We start from the raw sequence: 17,324 nt of genomic DNA, 5'->3' as shown, positions 1-17,324 counted from the left end.
ACGAGTACAGTATCTGCTCCGCACCTTCCAACAAGGATCGCAGCAGTATGCCACTGCGCTTTGGCACGGATACTGATCCATCATGCGATGCTTACTCGTCGCCCGCTCATCGCCTCAGTACCTGTACCTGAACGACTTGTTCTCCTTATCAGTCTTGTCCGTGAACCCTTCAATCCCACCCTCACCAGCAACGTATTCCTGTTGACCCGCGGCGGCTTTAGCATCTCGCTTCCGGTTCACATACCACATATCCACACCCATGGCAGCTGTGACGAGCCAGCCAGTCCCAAGCATGATTCCCAGCACCATCGTGGCTGAGTGGTAACGTGGAGCCTCGCTGGGATCGAACACGAACGGCCCAGCGAAGTTGCCACCCCAGTATGCGACAAAGTTGATACCGTTGACAGTCGTACGCTTCGTATGCCCGGCGAAGTTCGCGGCGACGATCGCCCAGTTGAGCACGATGGCGCCGCCGTAGGCATTGACGATCCAGACGCAAGACGTCAGTGCCCACTTGTCGCTGGCTGGAATCGTGGTGAAGCCCACTAAAGCCGCAACGGCAAAGGCAGCCAGCACCAGAATGATAATGATGGTGACGTTTCGGAACCGAGATGCAAGGTAGCCCGCGATGCAGCTGGCGACCAGTTGGACTGCGCCGGACGGAAGCTGATATCGTACGGTTTGGAGAGATGACCAGCCAAAGCCGCGGAGCAGTGCGCTGTAGTATCCGCCCAATGCTCCATTGATCATGCCGATAGCGAATTGTTGGACCAAGAGGCAGTAGACGCGCACATCACACAACGCTTCGCGGATCTGGTACTTGAGTACTTTTTCATGCTTGACGCCAGTCTGATTTTGGGCGATACGCCACACAGCGGCTAGCTTCTCGTCCTTGGTCAAGAAGCGAGCATCCGCGGGAGTGGAAGGCAGCAGAAAGAAGCACACAGCGCTCAGGAGGATAGCTATGGCTCCAACGACCTGTGATCAACGGCAAGCAAGATCATTAGCGCATGTTCACAATGTTTTGTACGTCAGGGAGAGGCATGCTTGCTTACCAGGAAAATAAGCTGCCAGGGCTGTAGCGCAGCGTCATCGACGGAGCCCAAACCGACGCAGATGCCGGCTGCGAGTATATTGGCCAAGCCGTTCGATCCGAGGTAAATGCACATCCGAAGAGGCTGTTCGTCGCGGGTGTAGAACATACTTGTCAGGATGAGCCAAGCAGGACCCATTGCCGCCTCGGTCAAGCCAAGCAGGAATCTCAAGGCCAAGACGGAGCCGAAGCCCTTTGCAGCTGCGATGACCATTGTGAGCAAGCCCCAAAAGAAGATCAATACAGTCATGACCTTGCCGAGCGGGTATTTCTGGATCACCAGGCTGGATGGGTACGCCCCCACCATCAACCCAAGAGCGGCGACAGCAACGATCCATGAGTACTGATAACCTTCGATTCCGAGGTCCTTACGCAGGTTGAATGCGTTGGCGTAGTTCAATGTTGTCTTCTCCATGAAGCCCACCATGTAAACTGCACACTGTCATCGGTATAAATTAGCACCGAAACGAGTTTGGGGATTGTAATGCAAGACATACCATTAGGGGCAGTAAGATGAAATCCAGCTTCCAACGAACGCGTCGTGCCAGCCGCTGCAGATGCTCGGCGTCAAGCTCGAGCGCCTGGCTGTACAGCTCAAGCCCGGCATCAGCTTCATCGGCGGCGACGATGGCTGATTTCGAGATCTCCTGATCAATCGTGCTCGCTCGGTCTGCAACATCGACTGTATCGCCAGCCTTCGTCGCGTCTTTGGTGTAGGAAGACATCGTCACAATCTTGTAACTTGTTGTCAGAAAGAGTTGAGCTGGGCTTTGCGGTCGTGTCGTGTGTTCAACGCGGGAACATGGCAAAAATTGACATGCTTTTATAGATGGAACACCTGCACGGGACAGATGGCTTCGTGTCTAGCCAAGATCCTAGTTGAGCCGACGTTTATCTCAATCGATGGAGATGCCGGCATGCCTGTTGAGTCTGGATCTAGATGATAAGCCAGGAGAGATAAGCGCAACCTGTATGCTTGAGGCTGCACACTGGTGGCACTGAAGTCGATCAAACTGTCCCGAACAAAGCCAGGGAAGGCTCCCACTGGATCCAGGTTAGGATGCCCATAGCGAATCCCGACTCTGGGGAAGGATGGAGCAAAACCCATGCTAGCGTAGCTGGACCCGACTAGTGACTGCCAAGTAGAGACCCTGCAGCATGTAGCGTGGTGGAGCGTGTACCGAAGACCGAAGTCTGAGCAGAGAAGCGTCTTCATCTGGAACAGGCAGCCCACAACGAAGGTTGCATTTCAGTCTCGTTGTGCATGTAAATCTTCCATCGGAGACACGTGAGCTCATAGAGAGGCACATGACATTTTCGTTTCAAGCACCCACCGCACAATGCGTTGATTTTCTTCCGTTCATCGATCTGTCGACCGTGTTCCCGTGCGACATTGCGGATCGGTATAGCATCATGTCCATTCCCACGCTCGAATTCAACTCGCCCGTGGATATCGATCAGGTCACAACGCCCTGGAAGCTCAGACCTCAGCCAAAATATGTGTTCACGCACGCGAACGTCATTGACCCTCTCAACGGTGACATACAGTATGATGTCACCGTCGTGCTTGAAGGAGGAAAGATCTCTTCAGTTGGTGCAGAGCACGAGCAAGATCAGCAGGAGCAGTACGACATCAAACTCGACCTAGATGGTAGATTCATCGTGCCTGGCCTGTGGGACTGCCACGTACATCTGGTCGCAGTGCAGGGCTGTACCACGTTCGAGCAGATCCTGAACCTTGATCCGAGCACGTCGCTGCTTCGTCAGCCAGAGGTCGCCGTGGCTATGCTGGATCGAGGTTTCACCACAGTCAGAGACTGTGGCGGCGCGCTGTTGCCTCTGAAGCTCGCGCTCGAGCAAGGCATCCATCCTGGACCACGACTCTTCATTGCGGGTCGCCAGCTATCTCAGTCTGGAGGATGTACGGACAAGCGTGGGCCTGATGATGACAGCATATGCTGCGGTGGTGCGAAGCAAGGGGCCTGCCGCACGGTGGATGGCGTTCCTGAGTGCCTCAAGTTCGCTAGAGAAGAGCTGCGCCTAGGTTCGGATTTCATTAAGATTATGGCCGGCGGAGGTGTATCGAGTCCGCGAACCAGGCTGAATGATCTCGAATTCACCGAAGACGAGATTCGAGCCATAACAACCGTCGCATCGAACGCTGGGACTTTCGTAACAGCCCACGCATACACCCCAGCAGTGATCAAGCAAGCTGTAAATTGTGGCGTCAAGGGCATCGAGCATGGCAATATGATCGACAAGCCCACCGCGGAGCTGATGGCTCGAAATGGTGTCTACCTGACTCCGACGCTGGCAGGGTATGCGGCTGCCCTAATACCCGAGCTGAGTGGCTTCGTCGCTCCAGAGTCCAGAGCAAAGCTCGAAGAAGCAATCAGCACTGGGCTGAGGGCGCTTGAGATCGCCAAGGAAGCGGGTGTGACAATCTGTTTCGGTACAGATCTCATGGGCCCTCTACATTTCGCCCAGACAAAGGAATTCCAGATACGAAAGTCTGTGCAGAGTGCACTAGAAATACTGCAGAGCGCGACTGTCAATGCAGCTAGAATGATGGGCCGAGAGGATGATATAGGCCGAATCAGGCCAGGGTTCCTGGCAGACTTCTTGATCTTGAACGCCAATCCGCTGAATGACATCACGGTCTTAGACCGACCTGAGGAGCACTTGTTGGCCGTCTGCAAAGCAGGAAGGATCGTGTCCTCACGGTGGTCGAAACTCAGGGTCGACAGTCGGCGACCTCTTGAGATAGAGTGATTCAGGGCGTTTGAAGAATACCGACAGGCCAGCTCAGACTGAGGCACGCCTGATTGAGTCCCATGCGCTGCTTCGACAACTTAGCGCTTCATCTGTCGCCTCTCCCAGCTCGGACCAAGGCATATGTGACGCTTGTCTGACTGGCTCCGTCCAAATTGCGATTACAAGCTCAGAGCAGGAGAATGTCAATATTCAAGTCGGCCAGCACATCCCGCCAGTCAAGTTGCACGTCACCAACATGGCAGTCGCGTTCGGCTGCAATACCCTCGCGTCGTGCCCAGACGGTCTTCACGATGTCGTGTGCAGTCTTTCGATTGACTGCACCCAACGAAGAACAGACCTGGAGAGCGGCGTCAGCCAGATCTTGAGCCACCGGCTCGTATGCTTCGACGGCCGCAATGAAAATGGGCCAGATAGATACGGAAGCGGCACGGTCTAGGGGCTCCAGCAGCTCTGCGGCTGTCTGTAGCGTTGACAAGACTTGCGGTGCCACGGCGGACGGCGGATATTGTAGCACCACACGGAATAGGTAGATTTCGATACCTGACTTGAACAAGCACAAATTCTTCGCAATGATGTATCGCCACCTTTCCTCGAGGGTGCATGTTGGCTCACAGCTAGGCTGTTGTATCCATCGTTCCTGCTGTCTGCTCAAATACAGCTCGATGTCTGGTTCCATTGGCGCGTTGAGATCAGCAAGAATATTGCTGACCTGGACGAGTTGTGCTATGGACAGACGACCCTGAGGAGGACCCTGTGAGCCAGAAAGCTCCGATTCGAGTTGTCGTGCCTGGTACAGTGCTTTCATGAAGTGTGGTGTACTTCCCACAGTGTACGCGAAAGTCGGATTGGCCATCACATCGGCAATGACTTCATCCAATGTATCTTGGAAGTTGTACTTCTTTCGATTGGAGGCACGGGAAGCAACTGCGTCTGATCGATCTACTTTAGTAGTCCGAGATATGAGTCCATGCAGCACGAAACTCTGCGTTATGACCCAGGCGTCGTGCGAGACAGTCCAGGGTCTTCGAGCTAGGTGCTGTTTCACATATTGAATGGCACCTTCAACGTGGTGGGTCAGTCCTGCGGACTGTCCCTCGAAGCAGTGACCAGCAATGGTCACTGTTAGCATCGCGGCAAGGTTAGTAGAAAAATCTTCAGTCGGGCTGTCGAGACTGTGCCGCAGATGTCGCAGAGCGAGTACATAGTTTCGGGTTCCCACACGCAGATATTTAGAGGATGACGCCTGGCTCAAGTTCGCCCTTTGGAAGGCCGACTGTGCCAAGATGGCATGAAGCAAGGAGCACGCGGCTGGGGAGGTCTGCCATTGTATCGCCAGACGCGGATACGTCGAGTTCCATGGGTTGTGTTCGTCGTCGATTGGGGTCATGACAGGCGCGAGGGCGGAGATGTAATGATAGAAGAGATCATTCTCTTCAAGTGAGCCACCTGGTACCCACGGGAGTGACAGAGACCACGGTGTGGACGAACGAGCCAGGTCGAGATCGGAGGTCGTAGCTGTAAAGGTAGGGCTGTCGATGGAGATACAAGAAAGCTCATCACCTGACGCAGCGCTCTGCGGACTGTCCCAGATTTCCTCGACATCGTCCACAAGCTCGTTTGCTTCCGCTTCGAGCAGATGTGATACAGAGACCGCCTGACTAAGATTTAGCGTCCCAAAAGGACTCGGAATATCGTGGAGACGACATCGACATCGACTCGTATCTAGGTACGCGATGAGATGGTTGATCTCTTTAATTGTTCGTCCTGGATAGCCCTCCCAGGTTTGTTCACATGGATAGGCTCGACGGTGCTGAGGCTCATAGTGTCCAGTCTCCGAGTCTACCCACACTAGTCGTAGGTCGTATCCTTCGCATTCGAGTTTGGCACGTGAGCATTGAGTACAGGAAGGTATCTTCGTGTCACAACGCACACCCCGGCTCCTGCATGTCCAACAAGCTGTAAACGTACGTTGCGAGGTCGATTTCGGCATACCCGGTCGCCGTGCAACGCAATTGATGGAGTTACTGGTGTGAATTTGAAACCATTTTCGGCTTTGATGGTTGTGTAGAGAAAAGAGCAAGCCACAACGAAGTCTCGCTAGCCTGCAGAGTCGGTATACAGCAGCCAACATATGTCCGCGTGTGAAGAATCGTGGGAACTGATAAGGCAGGCCATAACGACATGCACGCCATACGCTAGTGGGCTGTAGGCTGTAAAGACTGATCGCAAGAGACTACTTAGGTAATCGCAAATGTCGCCTGCTGCCTGGAAAAGATGGGATGCTGCGGCAGAGTGCGGCAACCACGACCGAAACAAGTCGTTCACCTGGGCAAGTCGAAAGCTTCGAGGTTATGATGGAGTCCTGTCACGTGATTGCCCACTGACAACCGCCGTCATCGGATCGGGCAGCTCACAACGAGGTCTTCGACTTCGTTCCCCAACGCTAGTGACCGCTCCGCAGGTTCTCCAAGCCTGCCTGCGATGGCCGAAGAACGACACCCCAAGCCGTCATTATAGCTTAGGCTGCTGGCCGGCTCTGTCCTTGCCCACGAAGCTCAAAGCTGCAATCACCATTGCCTCCACCCCCGTCCGCAAAGTAGGATCAATGCAGGGCGCGAAATATGGATTGTGGTTCATGGGAATGTCATTCACCGTCCCCAACCGTACACGTTCGTCATAGTCTCTGGGGTCATGCCCGCCGAAGAACCAGAAGAAGTACGGGCGTCCGACTTCGCTGCCCAGGAGTGGGAAGTCCTCTGATCCCAGGACAGGCTGCATATCGAGCTTGTGCCTGTCGCCGAAGAACCGTGTGAACTGATGCTCGACTCTCCGCGTGACGGCTTCGTCATTGTAGGTCAGAGGATACTGATTCAGTCGAACGATCCTGGGCGGTGCGGTGGCCCGGCCAGCATCACATTCGGCTCTGACCACTCGAGTGAGACCGTCGAGGAGGACTCGTCGCCATTGCTCGGACACGCTGCGAATGTTGACTTGCAGTTTGGCTTCTTCAGCGATCACGTTGACAGTGTCGCCTGCTTTCAAGCTTCCGACCGTCACCACTGCCGTCTCATCTGGTGGCACTTCACGAGATACGAGTGTCTGCAGGCGCACAACAATGTGAGACGCGATCACGACTGGATCGATGGCGAGATGCGGCATCGAGCCATGTCCACCGCGCCCGAAGATGGTGATCTCATAGGAATCTGCTGCTGACATCATGGCACCAGACCGACTAAACACGTTGCCTGCCTTATGTGGCCATACGTGCTGACCCAGGCAGACGTCTGGGATCGGGCAGCCGTGCTTCGTGTACAGGCCATCATCGAGCATCATGCGCGCCCCAGCACCACGCTCTTCTGCTGGCTGGAAGAGGTAGATCAGTGTGCCGGACCAGGAGTTCTTTGCATTTAGAAGGGTTTCTATTGCAGCGAGGAGAGCTGTGATGTGGAAGTCGTGGCCGCAGGCGTGCATGGTCGGCTTCTCGATCTGGTCGAGGTGGGTGTCCATCATGCGTTTGGTCGATGCATAATCGAGTCCAGTCTTTTCTTCGACCGGAAGGCCATCTATATCAGCCCGGAGAAGCACAATTGGCCCATCGCCATTGCGATGGATGCCAATGAGTCCCGTTCCTCCGATGTTGGTCTTGATCTCGATAGGTGAGCTGTGTTTCTCGTTGAGGATCCGAAGCTCCGAGGCAATGCGAGCGCTCGTTTCTGTCTCAAGCGTGCTAATCTCTGGGTTGTGGTGAAAGTGTTTGTACAGATCTCTGTATGCCGCCAAATTTGGCAGATGTTGTTCGATCACCGCCGCGAAGGAAGACTTCGACATTTTTTGCTTCTTGTGTCAGAGTGTTGTAGCAGTGATGAGAGACCTCTTCACGATGCGCACGACCACGCGCCGCTCGACAAGACTAGCTCCGAAACAACCATCGACTTGATTTCGAGGATGCTTTGACGTGCGTACGCTTAGAAGTGCGCCGGAGGCCTTCTCGCCTTGAACTTCCATCTGGACCGTAGATAATCTGCATCAAGTGGCGTCGTAGACCGCTCCAGCATAGGCCAAGCATACTCGCATCCTTCGCTATAAAAGGTCCAATTTGAGATGCGCAGTGATGTGAGACATCCAAGTCAGTTAGTAGCACAGCTACAGGAATTTAGCATCGAAATCGTCAACGCGCATTAGCGTCGTTATGGGATGCCTGTTCGGTTGGTGACACATCTGCGGTGGTCTATTGGGTATTGTTCAGCAGTGGACCGCGGATCAGGGCAGGACATTGCTCGGCTTACACCCGGCTACTGCTCATCAAGGATTTCTGGTGAGAGGGGGCAGTGTTCTGATCGCCCACGAGGTCATGTCATCGCGTCTCGGTCCCTCCGGCTGCCTTGCGCGACGCGGACTCAAGGCCGATCTGATTCTGCTGGGCAAGTGTTCTGGAGGAGCAACGTCGTTCGGCGCGTTCGCTGCCGCATAGACATCATGGAGAGCCTCGACCCATCTAACGGCTCCAAGGGCATGATGCATGCAGGGACGTTCAACAACAACGCTTTCCCCACGTCGGAAGGCCTGGTAGCGCTTGAGATCTTCACACCTCAAAAAAAAGCCGAGCTCAACGTTCGTGAAGGGCGCATAAAGTCTGGTATCACATAGGTGCTTTTCGAAGTAGGCATATATTCCCAGAAATATGCCACTCACTTCGCGGATGTGCGTGAAATTGACAGCTTTGCTGGTCCGATAACTTTCTATGCCGAAGCAGCTGTCATCAACGGAGTTTCGGAGGCCGCCTCAGGTAAGCGTGAGAACCGCGACCTGCGCAATGCACACTTCGCGTTACCGAGGATGTACTTCAGCAGCTAGGAAGTCTGCTCAGCGCTCGCTTTGCCAGGCCACACGCGCTGAATGGGACAATCTGTATTACCATTTCATGCTTGAAAAGGGGATTTACCTTGCCAATCGTAGCTTCACACCACTCAGCCTAGAAGTTTCTGATGTGGACGTGGATATGTTCGTGAAGTCTGTAGAGAAGTTCGTGGATCGTCATGTCAGTCACTTGCGAGAGACAGGCGGGTCATGGCTGCCATGGAAGGCGACATAGCTGCGTGCCAGTGCCAGGATAGCTTCCTTTCTCTCTCGTGTCAATATAAAAGGTCCCTTCGATCACAAGTCGTGGTCTGAGGGCCTCTCTAAGCGAAGATGATGGGTTTCCACAAGTGTCATGAGATCCTCCGTGGTTCTTGAGCCTTCGAGGGCTCTGACGGTATAAATACAACACCTTTAGTCCCGAGCAGCTCGTTACGACCCAGTCATGGACCACAGAAAGTATTGATTAGGCATGAGATCTTGGTACGTAGAGTGGTTCGAAGTCGTTGGAAGATCGATAGCCCGGAAATGCGATTCTTAGCTCCGGCCATTTTGACGCGTTGACGCGTTCTCTTACTCGCGTTTTAATTGTTCTCCAAATCACACTGTATAGTGGTCTTCACCGCAGCAGTCCTGCCGCCCACATTCGAAGGCAAGACTATTTCCGTGAGTTCAGGCGACATTATTAAAGCATATCAGGAGTAGCAACCATGTCGGACGAAAAAGAGAACCTCAACGCGCTCTTCGCGCCCGCCGCGGCAGATGGACTCCCCGAAGACATATTGGGCGTTCTCGAGTCCACACAGCGACTACACTCGATCTCTGCGCAGGAGCTTTTTTACAAATGGGAATCATACTGTCTGAAAATGGGCTCAGAAGAGACCAAGCTGGACCTCGACACGTCTAGGATGTTCCAGAAAGATATACAGGATCAGCTTGAGAGAGGAAACCAAGGCAAGCATGCTGCAAACACGCGAGGTCTCGGCGGCAAGCAAGTCAATGCACCAGTCGGCGCCACGCCGCGTGGCGTGAAAGATAGCAGCGACGTGTTCGGCATGTTCGACGATCTCACGCCTAGCACTCTCAAGAAGAGCGGCAGTGTCAAGAGAAAAGTGAATGCAGACGACACGCCAATGCCACGCAAGGTGCTAAGTCTACTGCGGTGAAAAGCCCGCTGGAAGGTTCAGCCATTCCGTTTGCTTCCCGCGCCAATCCCGGCCAGATTCTCGAGACTCTCAACGGGCAAATCGCCCAGCCTGAACCGCCTCTGGCACCACCAGCGGAGCCGCGGGTGAAGCTGATAGCGAACACCGATATCAAGAAGTTCTCGTACCGACCGATGGCGCAGCGACTCTCTTCAAGTTCCGAAGTGCTCGACGAGCGGATCGACGCCTTCATACCACTCATTCAAAGCCACCACAAGCTTGAAGACTCTGCCTTTGGAAATGCTGCTGCCCAGTCCACAAACGAGATCGTTGCGGTCGGAAGAATTTGCTGTGACACACCAGAGAACAAGTTGAACGCGTCCTCAATCGTGCTAGAAATGAGTCGGCGAATGGGTGCTGGACTACGCGTGACACTTGATGTGAGCGCAGTGAAGAGTTACTGCTTCTTTCCAGGACAAATAGTTGCGGTACGAGGCACGAACGCTAGCGGGATGTACTTCTCGGTCAAAGAAGTGCTCGAGATTCCGCTTCTGCCAATGCCCAGCTCCCAGCCGGCCGCTCTGGAGACCATCAGCGACAAGCTCGACGAACAGCCTGTGAAGATTCTATTTGGTTGCGGACCTTACACGGCCGACGACAACCTGAACTTTGAGCCACTTGCTGAGCTCTGCGAGAAGGCAGCAGAACAAGTCGCCGATGCACTCATCCTCACCGGCCCTTTCCTTGACACAGAGCATCCCATTTTAGCCTCTGGAGACTTCGACATGCCTGCAGGCTTGCAAGAGTCGGATCCGATATCACTTAGCGCGCTCTTCCGCGTCTGGATCGCAGCTCCAATTCAGAAACTGCTGCAGCAAAATCCCAACATCACCATTGTCATGGTTCCAAGCACGAGAGACGCCATTTGCAAACACGTCTCCTTCCCGCAAGAATCCTTGACGGGTAAGAAGGAACTTGGTCTCGGGTCTAAGCAGATCAAGCTGCTGCCGAATCCATGCTTCATCTCTCTTAACGAGGTTGTGGTTGCAATTTGCGGTCAGGACACTCTGTATGATCTCTCGAGAGAACAGTTGAGCTTCAATGTGGCAGGCGATGTGATGAGTAGGCTGCCTGGTTTGGTGGTACAGCAGCGGCACTTCTATCCTTTGTTCCCGCCAGCGAGAGGCAGTGGGAAGATGATGAGCCTGGATGGAGGCTATGTGAAGTTGGCAGAATGGGGCAACGTGCGGCCGGATGTACTTCTGATGGGTGGCGGATTGACAGCTGGTGTCAAGGTAGGTCTACGGTGCAGTTCTCCCAAATGGAGTGACTTTTGCTAACTGCGTCGACAGGTAGTGGACTCTGTCTTGACATTGAACCCTGGCCAGCTATCGAAGAAGAAGGCGGCGGGAACGTACGCAAGTATGGTGCTGCAGCGAGGGAAGTCACCGACGAAGAAAGAGAAGGGCAAGAAGAGAGTGGACGCGTGCCGAATGTCACGCATAATGTGTTCGAGCGGGCACGGGTTGATGTTCTACGAATCTGAGCGACGAGGTCATGGAATGGTCAGCGATGAGGAGCGAATAGATGAGCCTGAGCATCTTCGTATAGCGATGGATCTACACTGAATATGGGAATTCGTCTTGTCGACATCACCCCGCATCGAGGAAGCCCATAATCTCACATTAGGAGTGGTCTCTCGATTCGGGATCGTGTCGAAGCTGGCCATATCTGACATTGTTGCCGTGGTTTGCGATCAGTCACATCGATTGTACCTAGCATATGCGCACAGTGTGCTGCAGCTGGATCGCACCTGCCACGCTAGGTAGAACGAAACACTCCTACACTTCGGCCGTCGGACTCAAGGCAACAGCTGATGGCATGACGCTTTCTCATATGATATCTTCGATTCATCGCAATAAACGCATCTCTCATTCCACATCTGCAATGTGCGTCCGCTACCGATGCAGAGGGCAACTCCACCATGGAGCGCTCGCCTCAAGGTTCGGACTCATCTCATTGGCTGTGACGCCAAAGTTCCAGCTTTTGAATGGGCGGACCTTTGGTATCCTTGTCTGCCACCAACTTGAACGTCCAGGGCTTGGATCTCAGCCTTACTCTTTGGTCCCGTCATCACTACACAACTACTTCCGTGTCATTCTTTGTTGGTGTCCTTCAGTATGCTCATGCCATTTCCGCCCGTGACGGACGCTGTCTTCCGACCTGACGGCACTCCGTCGATATGAGCACCTATGGGCGTGCCTAAACATCTTGCCAGTCACCCGAAGGAGTTTGCTTGCGGCTGAGCAAAGCATATTGAGGCACTGGGCCAACCACAGCTTTTACAATGAGCCATCCAAGAACGGCGTTCCGGCATTCTGCATTGGAAAGCAACGTTCATATCCGACTTCTCAAAGTCTCGCCAGACCTGTGTGATGGCTTGATCTCGATGAGCCTCACGCACGTACTCCTGGAGACAGAGTCGTACAATTGCTTGTCTTACGTCTGGGGAGAGACGGCGAGCGATCACGAAGTTCTCATTAACGGCAACGTCTTCCGTGTCAGACGGAACCTCCACGATTTCCTCGAGCGCTCTCGTACATTATGTCCTCACGAGTATCTGTGGGTTGATGCAATAGCTATCAATCAAAGCGACGTCCGTGAGCGAAATGCACAGGTAGAGCGTATGGGAGAAATCTACAAAGATGCTGGGAAGGTTTTCATGTGGCTGGGAGTGTCTGCAGGGGTCGATTCTGTCGTGTCACTCGTACGAGACATGGCAACTGTGTACAAATCCGTGATGACTCTGCGGGCCGCAGCTCTTGACCAGTGGAGCGATCATCTTGAGCCAGCCCCCGGGCCTCTTGCACCGTGGAGCAATTGTTTTTGGGCAGCATGCAGGCTTCGTCTGAGTCAACTTTACGTGCAGGTGGATCCTGACAGACACACGCTTGCAGCCAGATTGATTTGCATTTTGATCAAAGAACATGTCGTCGCCAGTCCGGATCGCTTCAAGGAGAGCTTCACTGCTATAGTCAGTTGCGAATACATCTCAAGAGTGTGGGTGTGTCAGGAGGTTGCATACGCACGAAACCCTTGGCTGGTGACTTCCGGCAGCAGCCTGAGTTTTCTTGACTTCATGTATGTCTTCGGGTTCGGGGTTGATGATACCAAAGATTCTCTTGCCGCTCACAACTCCGTGGTCGACGCAGCTGGAAGACTATTGGCCGGATGCGAAATGGGTTCACTGTTTTCCCTTCGGCGCAGCTTGGAGGACAAGACCAAACACAACGAGAAGCTACAGAGTCTAGTGAGCTTTTACGCTTATCGCGACAGAAAGCTTGGGTGTAAGATTCCGCGGGATCGGATCTACGCAATTCGTGGCCTCATAGACCTTGGGACCCGACTATCTGTGGACTATCAGACGGATGAGGTTGCCCTTTTCTGGAAAGCTGCGGATAACTTCACGAAAAGTTACGGCGACAGTGATGGCTCTTATGAGATACTGTCACTCCTTCACTATCTTCTAGAGATAGACGTCTGTCGACTTGGTGCTCAAGCTGGAGTCTATCTGTTCAATTTTGGCGGCAACGACCCTGACACGAGAGCCTCATTATTCCGGGGGAATGCATGGTCCATCTTTGTCAGTTGCCGGTTGTGGTCTGACAAGCACAGACAACTAAAGTTCGTGCTCAACGAGCAGCAGCAGCAGTATGAGCTCGACTCAGCCACGACTGGTGTGGGAGCGATGTCTACTGCGCCAGTACTCATATGGCTGGACCGCTACGAATGGGATATTAGGCCTGTCAAGCCGACCGACAGGCTTCTAATACGTGCATTAGCTGCCAGCTCGCAAAGCGCTAATCCTACAGAGAACAGCCTAAACCTATTGGACGATGAGCGGTCCGGCCGACTTCTCGCTGCAAAGCTTCCTCGAAAGCTTGTGGCCGAGATGATTCAAGAACCCAAAGGCTGGCACATTCCGCCAGTGGCAAGGCATGCCAGTGGCAACACTGCTGATACGTCGTGGAAGAATTTCGATGATGCAGTCGATGCAGAGTGCAACAACATCGTAGGAACGCAGCCCAACGCCGATGAGCGTGAGCTTCTCGACGGACTGAGGTCCATCGAATGGAACTACTGGGATGAATAGCGACAGTGGAAGGCCAGTAGCTCACCTCCGAGGCTAATTGGTTAGATCAATGCTAATGACTTGTGTGGTTGCTGTATCTAGCTTGGAAGGAAGGATCGGCTTGGAGGGGTAGGACCAATCAGCTCGATCATGAGCAATACCATCAATCAACTGTGCCCAGCAGACTTGTTACCACCGAGCCCAAGAGATGCTGTTCCGGGCCCGCTGACCAGGCCTCGACAGTCGACGAGTATATATATCTGAGCAGACGAGGCTCGAAGATGGGGCTGCCTTCCATCGTGAGCTCATCTCGGAATGTGGAATGTGCGTTTCGTGCGGTCGTTCATATACCTACGTATAGGTCAGCAGAAGGCTGAGCTACTCTTCGAAGACAACAACGCAGCATTTGCTGCTGAGCCTGCCCGAAGTGCCAAATATCTTGGTGCCATTCAATCATTTGATGCGTGGTGTTGGCTTTCAAGAAGCACGTCTCATTATCAAGATCTCACTTGCTGCAACGCAGGATCTCATTGTATTGTCCGTATTGCTTTGGTCCATGTTCTTGAATCACCGGATGCCAGCTCCCAACCCAACTCCACCGCCACCTCTTCTCCTCGCAAACCCTTCCCTCCGCAACCCGCCTCTTCCACTACTCACCATACCCGGCACAACCCTACGCACACCGTTCCACCCACCTGCAACTGCCGTGCCACCTTGCACCGCACCGCCGCTCCGCATGCCAGCACTGTCCTCTCCCATCATTCCTTCACCTGCTTCACTCCTCCCGCCACCATCTCCACCACCACCCAAAACTCGCTCAAGCCCCAGGTCCCGCCAGACCCCCTCCCCATTTGTATTGGCCACTGCGCCCATGCCACCGCCTTCGCTGTTCACTCCGCCGACTCCATTAGCGCCCAAGTCCCCACCTCTGGCCCGCAAAATCCCAAAAGCAGCATGCTGATCTGGCACCAACCCATCCTCATCCTCCGGGTTCACCGGCTCCAAATGCCTGGGCAACGGTATCGGATCATACGGCAAGAAGTGTCCAGGTAGGTTCGCCTGTCCGTGGTCTGTTGAGCCACCGCCTCCAGGCCCATTGGTTGTGGTAGGAGGAAAGTGCGTTGGTGGGCCGATGAGGTTCATCGGATGGTGTGGCGTATTGGTGAGGGACGAGCGGTGGGCATGCGTATGGGAGTTGTTGGTGTTCGAGGTGGCGGGGTAGGAGGATGGGGGGCGGCAGAATTCTTCGAAGAGGTCGGCGTGGTGGGAGGCGTGCAGGTGGAGGTGGGTTGGGTGTGCGTCGCGGGACATGGTGCGGTGGTCTGGTCTGGGCTTCTGGTTGATCCGGGGTAAGGTCCGGTGCGGGCTAGGACGGTCAGTCTAGAGCTTTGTGCTTGTTTAGTCGTGATCGTGAGGTAGGCTAGCTTGGCTAGGATAGAATGGGGCGTTGTGCGCCAAAGAGTGTAGAATACAAGAGGCTTCGATGTGGCTTAAGGTGAAATGGGTATGTACTGATCTGTAGTTGATCGATGTCGCGAGACACGGTAGCTTGTGTGCCAAGAGGTCGTTTTACTGATCGGGGTATTGAAGTGAAGCAGTCGCGACTTGCAACTTCGGTTTTCACTCCAGGTTCAACGTGTGATGCTGGTCTGTTTCCACAACAGCGCATTCCTTCCCTCAATACCCTCCAGATGATTCTAGAACACTGTGAATCTACGACCGAACTATGTCCCCGTCCTCTGCTCGAACACGCTACACGGCCTGGTGTTAATCACCCGTCCCTGTGGCTGTGCGCTTCTCCGCGCCTTCAATGCGGTCAACCACTGCCCAATCAGCACCTCACCAGCCACAGCCTGCAGCTGCTGCGCCTCCCATGACGACGCTAAGCTTCACTACCGTGTGGATCCTTGGGAGCATGACGTCTGCCGATCCTTGAGACTGCCGCCAAAGGAGGCAGGAAATGTGTTTGAAACCCGGATTTCTTTTGCATTTCCTTTGGCTGGCGTGCGTTTTCGCTTCGAAGGTTTACGACAAGCACGAGTCGGTGAGACTGGTATATAGTCTTGTACCTGTCGACTGATCTGTTCTTCCTTCTACTTTGTTTGGACCTTGCAGAACTGTTGTCGCCGGCGTTCCTACCTGTCTACATACCTACGAGCACGCGAGCTAACCTCTGTGAGCGTTGCTCTGCTTCTGCAGAGGCTGTGACCTCAAGTTTTGAGCGGTCCGAGAACTAGCCGCCGACATGACGTCCATCGTAACGAAGCTCGTCCTGCGGAAGCTCTTCAAAGAGAACAAGGACAACAAGCAAGGAATCGAGGTAAGCCCAACCCCATCACGACCACCACAACGACACGATCCTGACATAACGTCCAGGATCCGTACTTTGAAACCGTCCCCGCAACCCGCCTCGGCTTCAAGTCCACCAAAAAGCTCCCCAAAGCGCACCCGCCGGGCCTCACCGAAAAGGAATCTCAAGTCCTCACCAAAGCCAAACGACGTGCCTACCGCCTCGATCTCAGCTTAGGCTCCTTCTTCGGCGTCCGCGTTGGCTGGTCCGCCGTCATCGGTCTGATCCCAGCCATCGGTGATGTCTTCGACATGCTCTTGTGCCTGATGGTCTACCGCACGATCTGCTCTGTGGGTGATCTGCCCAGCAACCTCAAGATGCGCATGCAGTTCAACATCGTGGTTGACTTCCTGATCGGTATTATCCCGTTCGTGGGTGATATCGCGGATGCAGCATACAAATGCAACACCAAGAACGTCATCCTCTTCGAGGACGAGTTGCGCAGACGCGGCAAGAAGCGCCTAAAGGGCACCGCGCAGGAGAATATGCCGGATCCGAGTCTGGGTGATACCTTCGACTATCAGGCTGAGGAGGAAGCGAGGACGAGAAATGGTGGCGCGCCGCCGAGATACACGAGCCGGAGGGATAGGAGGCGAAATGAGAGTTTCGATGATCTGGAGAGCCAGACTCAGGGGACAGTGTATTCCGACCCGAATGCACCACTTCCGCCACAGGCTGCGAGGACCAATGACAGGCGGGATAGGCGCGGTCGCTGAGCGGCAATCAGCAGCGATCATCGACAACCAGCTCTTTCAAGGCGGGACGAACGATAGCGCCTTCATCGCGCCTTCTCTTTGTCCGCCCGAGCTTTCCCTCTGCCACGACCACCACTCAAGCGCTCGCCTCGACGTATGAGGTCCATCGTCCATCACGTCGTACCTTGTGCTTGGTGTTATCTGTTTCCAGCGAAAATCGATATCCCTATATACCATTGTGCCTGCTGTTGGGGACCGGAGCGATTAGGAGTAATGA

General features: G+C 54.1%; 9 protein-coding genes across 9 annotated transcripts; 5 read left to right on the top strand and 4 right to left on the bottom strand.

Moving 5' to 3' along the window:
* Positions 1-114: 114 nt before the first annotated feature.
* AB675_1041 (putative transporter) lies at positions 115-1,818 on the bottom strand (the record flags this gene model as incomplete). Its single annotated transcript, XM_018139190.1, has 3 exons — positions 115-978; positions 1,056-1,532; positions 1,591-1,818. The coding sequence occupies 3 exons, from the start codon at positions 1,816-1,818 to the stop codon at positions 115-117; spliced, it is 1,569 nt and encodes a 522-aa protein (XP_017998142.1).
* Positions 1,819-2,506: 688 nt separating this feature from the next.
* AB675_1040 (uncharacterized protein) lies at positions 2,507-3,865 on the top strand (the record flags this gene model as incomplete). The annotated part of the gene is made up of 1 exon (XM_018139179.1): positions 2,507-3,865. One exon carries the CDS (start codon positions 2,507-2,509, stop codon positions 3,863-3,865), a length of 1,359 nt encoding a protein of 452 aa, XP_017998109.1.
* A 169-nt stretch (positions 3,866-4,034) lies between these two features.
* On the bottom strand, positions 4,035-5,689 carry AB675_1039 (uncharacterized protein; the record flags this gene model as incomplete). Its single annotated transcript, XM_018139167.1, has 2 exons — positions 4,035-5,522; positions 5,660-5,689. The coding sequence occupies 2 exons, from the start codon at positions 5,687-5,689 to the stop codon at positions 4,035-4,037; spliced, it is 1,518 nt and encodes a 505-aa protein (XP_017998117.1).
* A 690-nt stretch (positions 5,690-6,379) lies between these two features.
* AB675_1038 (Hippurate hydrolase) lies at positions 6,380-7,696 on the bottom strand (the record flags this gene model as incomplete). The annotated part of the gene is made up of 1 exon (XM_018139157.1): positions 6,380-7,696. The coding sequence occupies one exon, from the start codon at positions 7,694-7,696 to the stop codon at positions 6,380-6,382; it is 1,317 nt and encodes a 438-aa protein (XP_017998149.1).
* A 648-nt stretch (positions 7,697-8,344) lies between these two features.
* On the top strand, positions 8,345-8,722 carry AB675_1037 (uncharacterized protein; the record flags this gene model as incomplete). Its single annotated transcript, XM_018139147.1, has 2 exons — positions 8,345-8,479; positions 8,516-8,722. The coding sequence occupies 2 exons, from the start codon at positions 8,345-8,347 to the stop codon at positions 8,720-8,722; spliced, it is 342 nt and encodes a 113-aa protein (XP_017998171.1).
* Positions 8,723-9,435: 713 nt separating this feature from the next.
* On the top strand, positions 9,436-11,498 carry AB675_1036 (DNA polymerase alpha subunit B; the record flags this gene model as incomplete). The annotated part of the gene is made up of 3 exons (XM_018139136.1): positions 9,436-9,823; positions 9,871-11,165; positions 11,223-11,498. 3 exons carry the CDS (start codon positions 9,436-9,438, stop codon positions 11,496-11,498), a joined length of 1,959 nt encoding a protein of 652 aa, XP_017998204.1.
* A 719-nt stretch (positions 11,499-12,217) lies between these two features.
* On the top strand, positions 12,218-14,023 carry AB675_1035 (uncharacterized protein; the record flags this gene model as incomplete). The annotated part of the gene is made up of 1 exon (XM_018139126.1): positions 12,218-14,023. The coding sequence occupies one exon, from the start codon at positions 12,218-12,220 to the stop codon at positions 14,021-14,023; it is 1,806 nt and encodes a 601-aa protein (XP_017998009.1).
* Positions 14,024-14,569: 546 nt separating this feature from the next.
* Positions 14,570-15,313, bottom strand: AB675_1034 (uncharacterized protein; the record flags this gene model as incomplete). The annotated part of the gene is made up of 1 exon (XM_018139115.1): positions 14,570-15,313. One exon carries the CDS (start codon positions 15,311-15,313, stop codon positions 14,570-14,572), a length of 744 nt encoding a protein of 247 aa, XP_017998039.1.
* Positions 15,314-16,247: 934 nt separating this feature from the next.
* AB675_1033 (uncharacterized protein) lies at positions 16,248-17,068 on the top strand (the record flags this gene model as incomplete). Its single annotated transcript, XM_018139105.1, has 2 exons — positions 16,248-16,322; positions 16,379-17,068. 2 exons carry the CDS (start codon positions 16,248-16,250, stop codon positions 17,066-17,068), a joined length of 765 nt encoding a protein of 254 aa, XP_017998065.1.
* Positions 17,069-17,324: the final 256 nt, after the last annotated feature.

This window comes from Cyphellophora attinorum (genome assembly GCF_001299255.1).
Source record: "Cyphellophora attinorum strain CBS 131958 chromosome Unknown Contig20, whole genome shotgun sequence".
Lineage (NCBI taxonomy): Eukaryota > Fungi > Ascomycota > Eurotiomycetes > Chaetothyriales > Cyphellophoraceae > Cyphellophora > Cyphellophora attinorum.
Note: the sequence above shows the minus strand (reverse complement) of the source record. Positions and strands in the feature narration are given on the sequence as shown.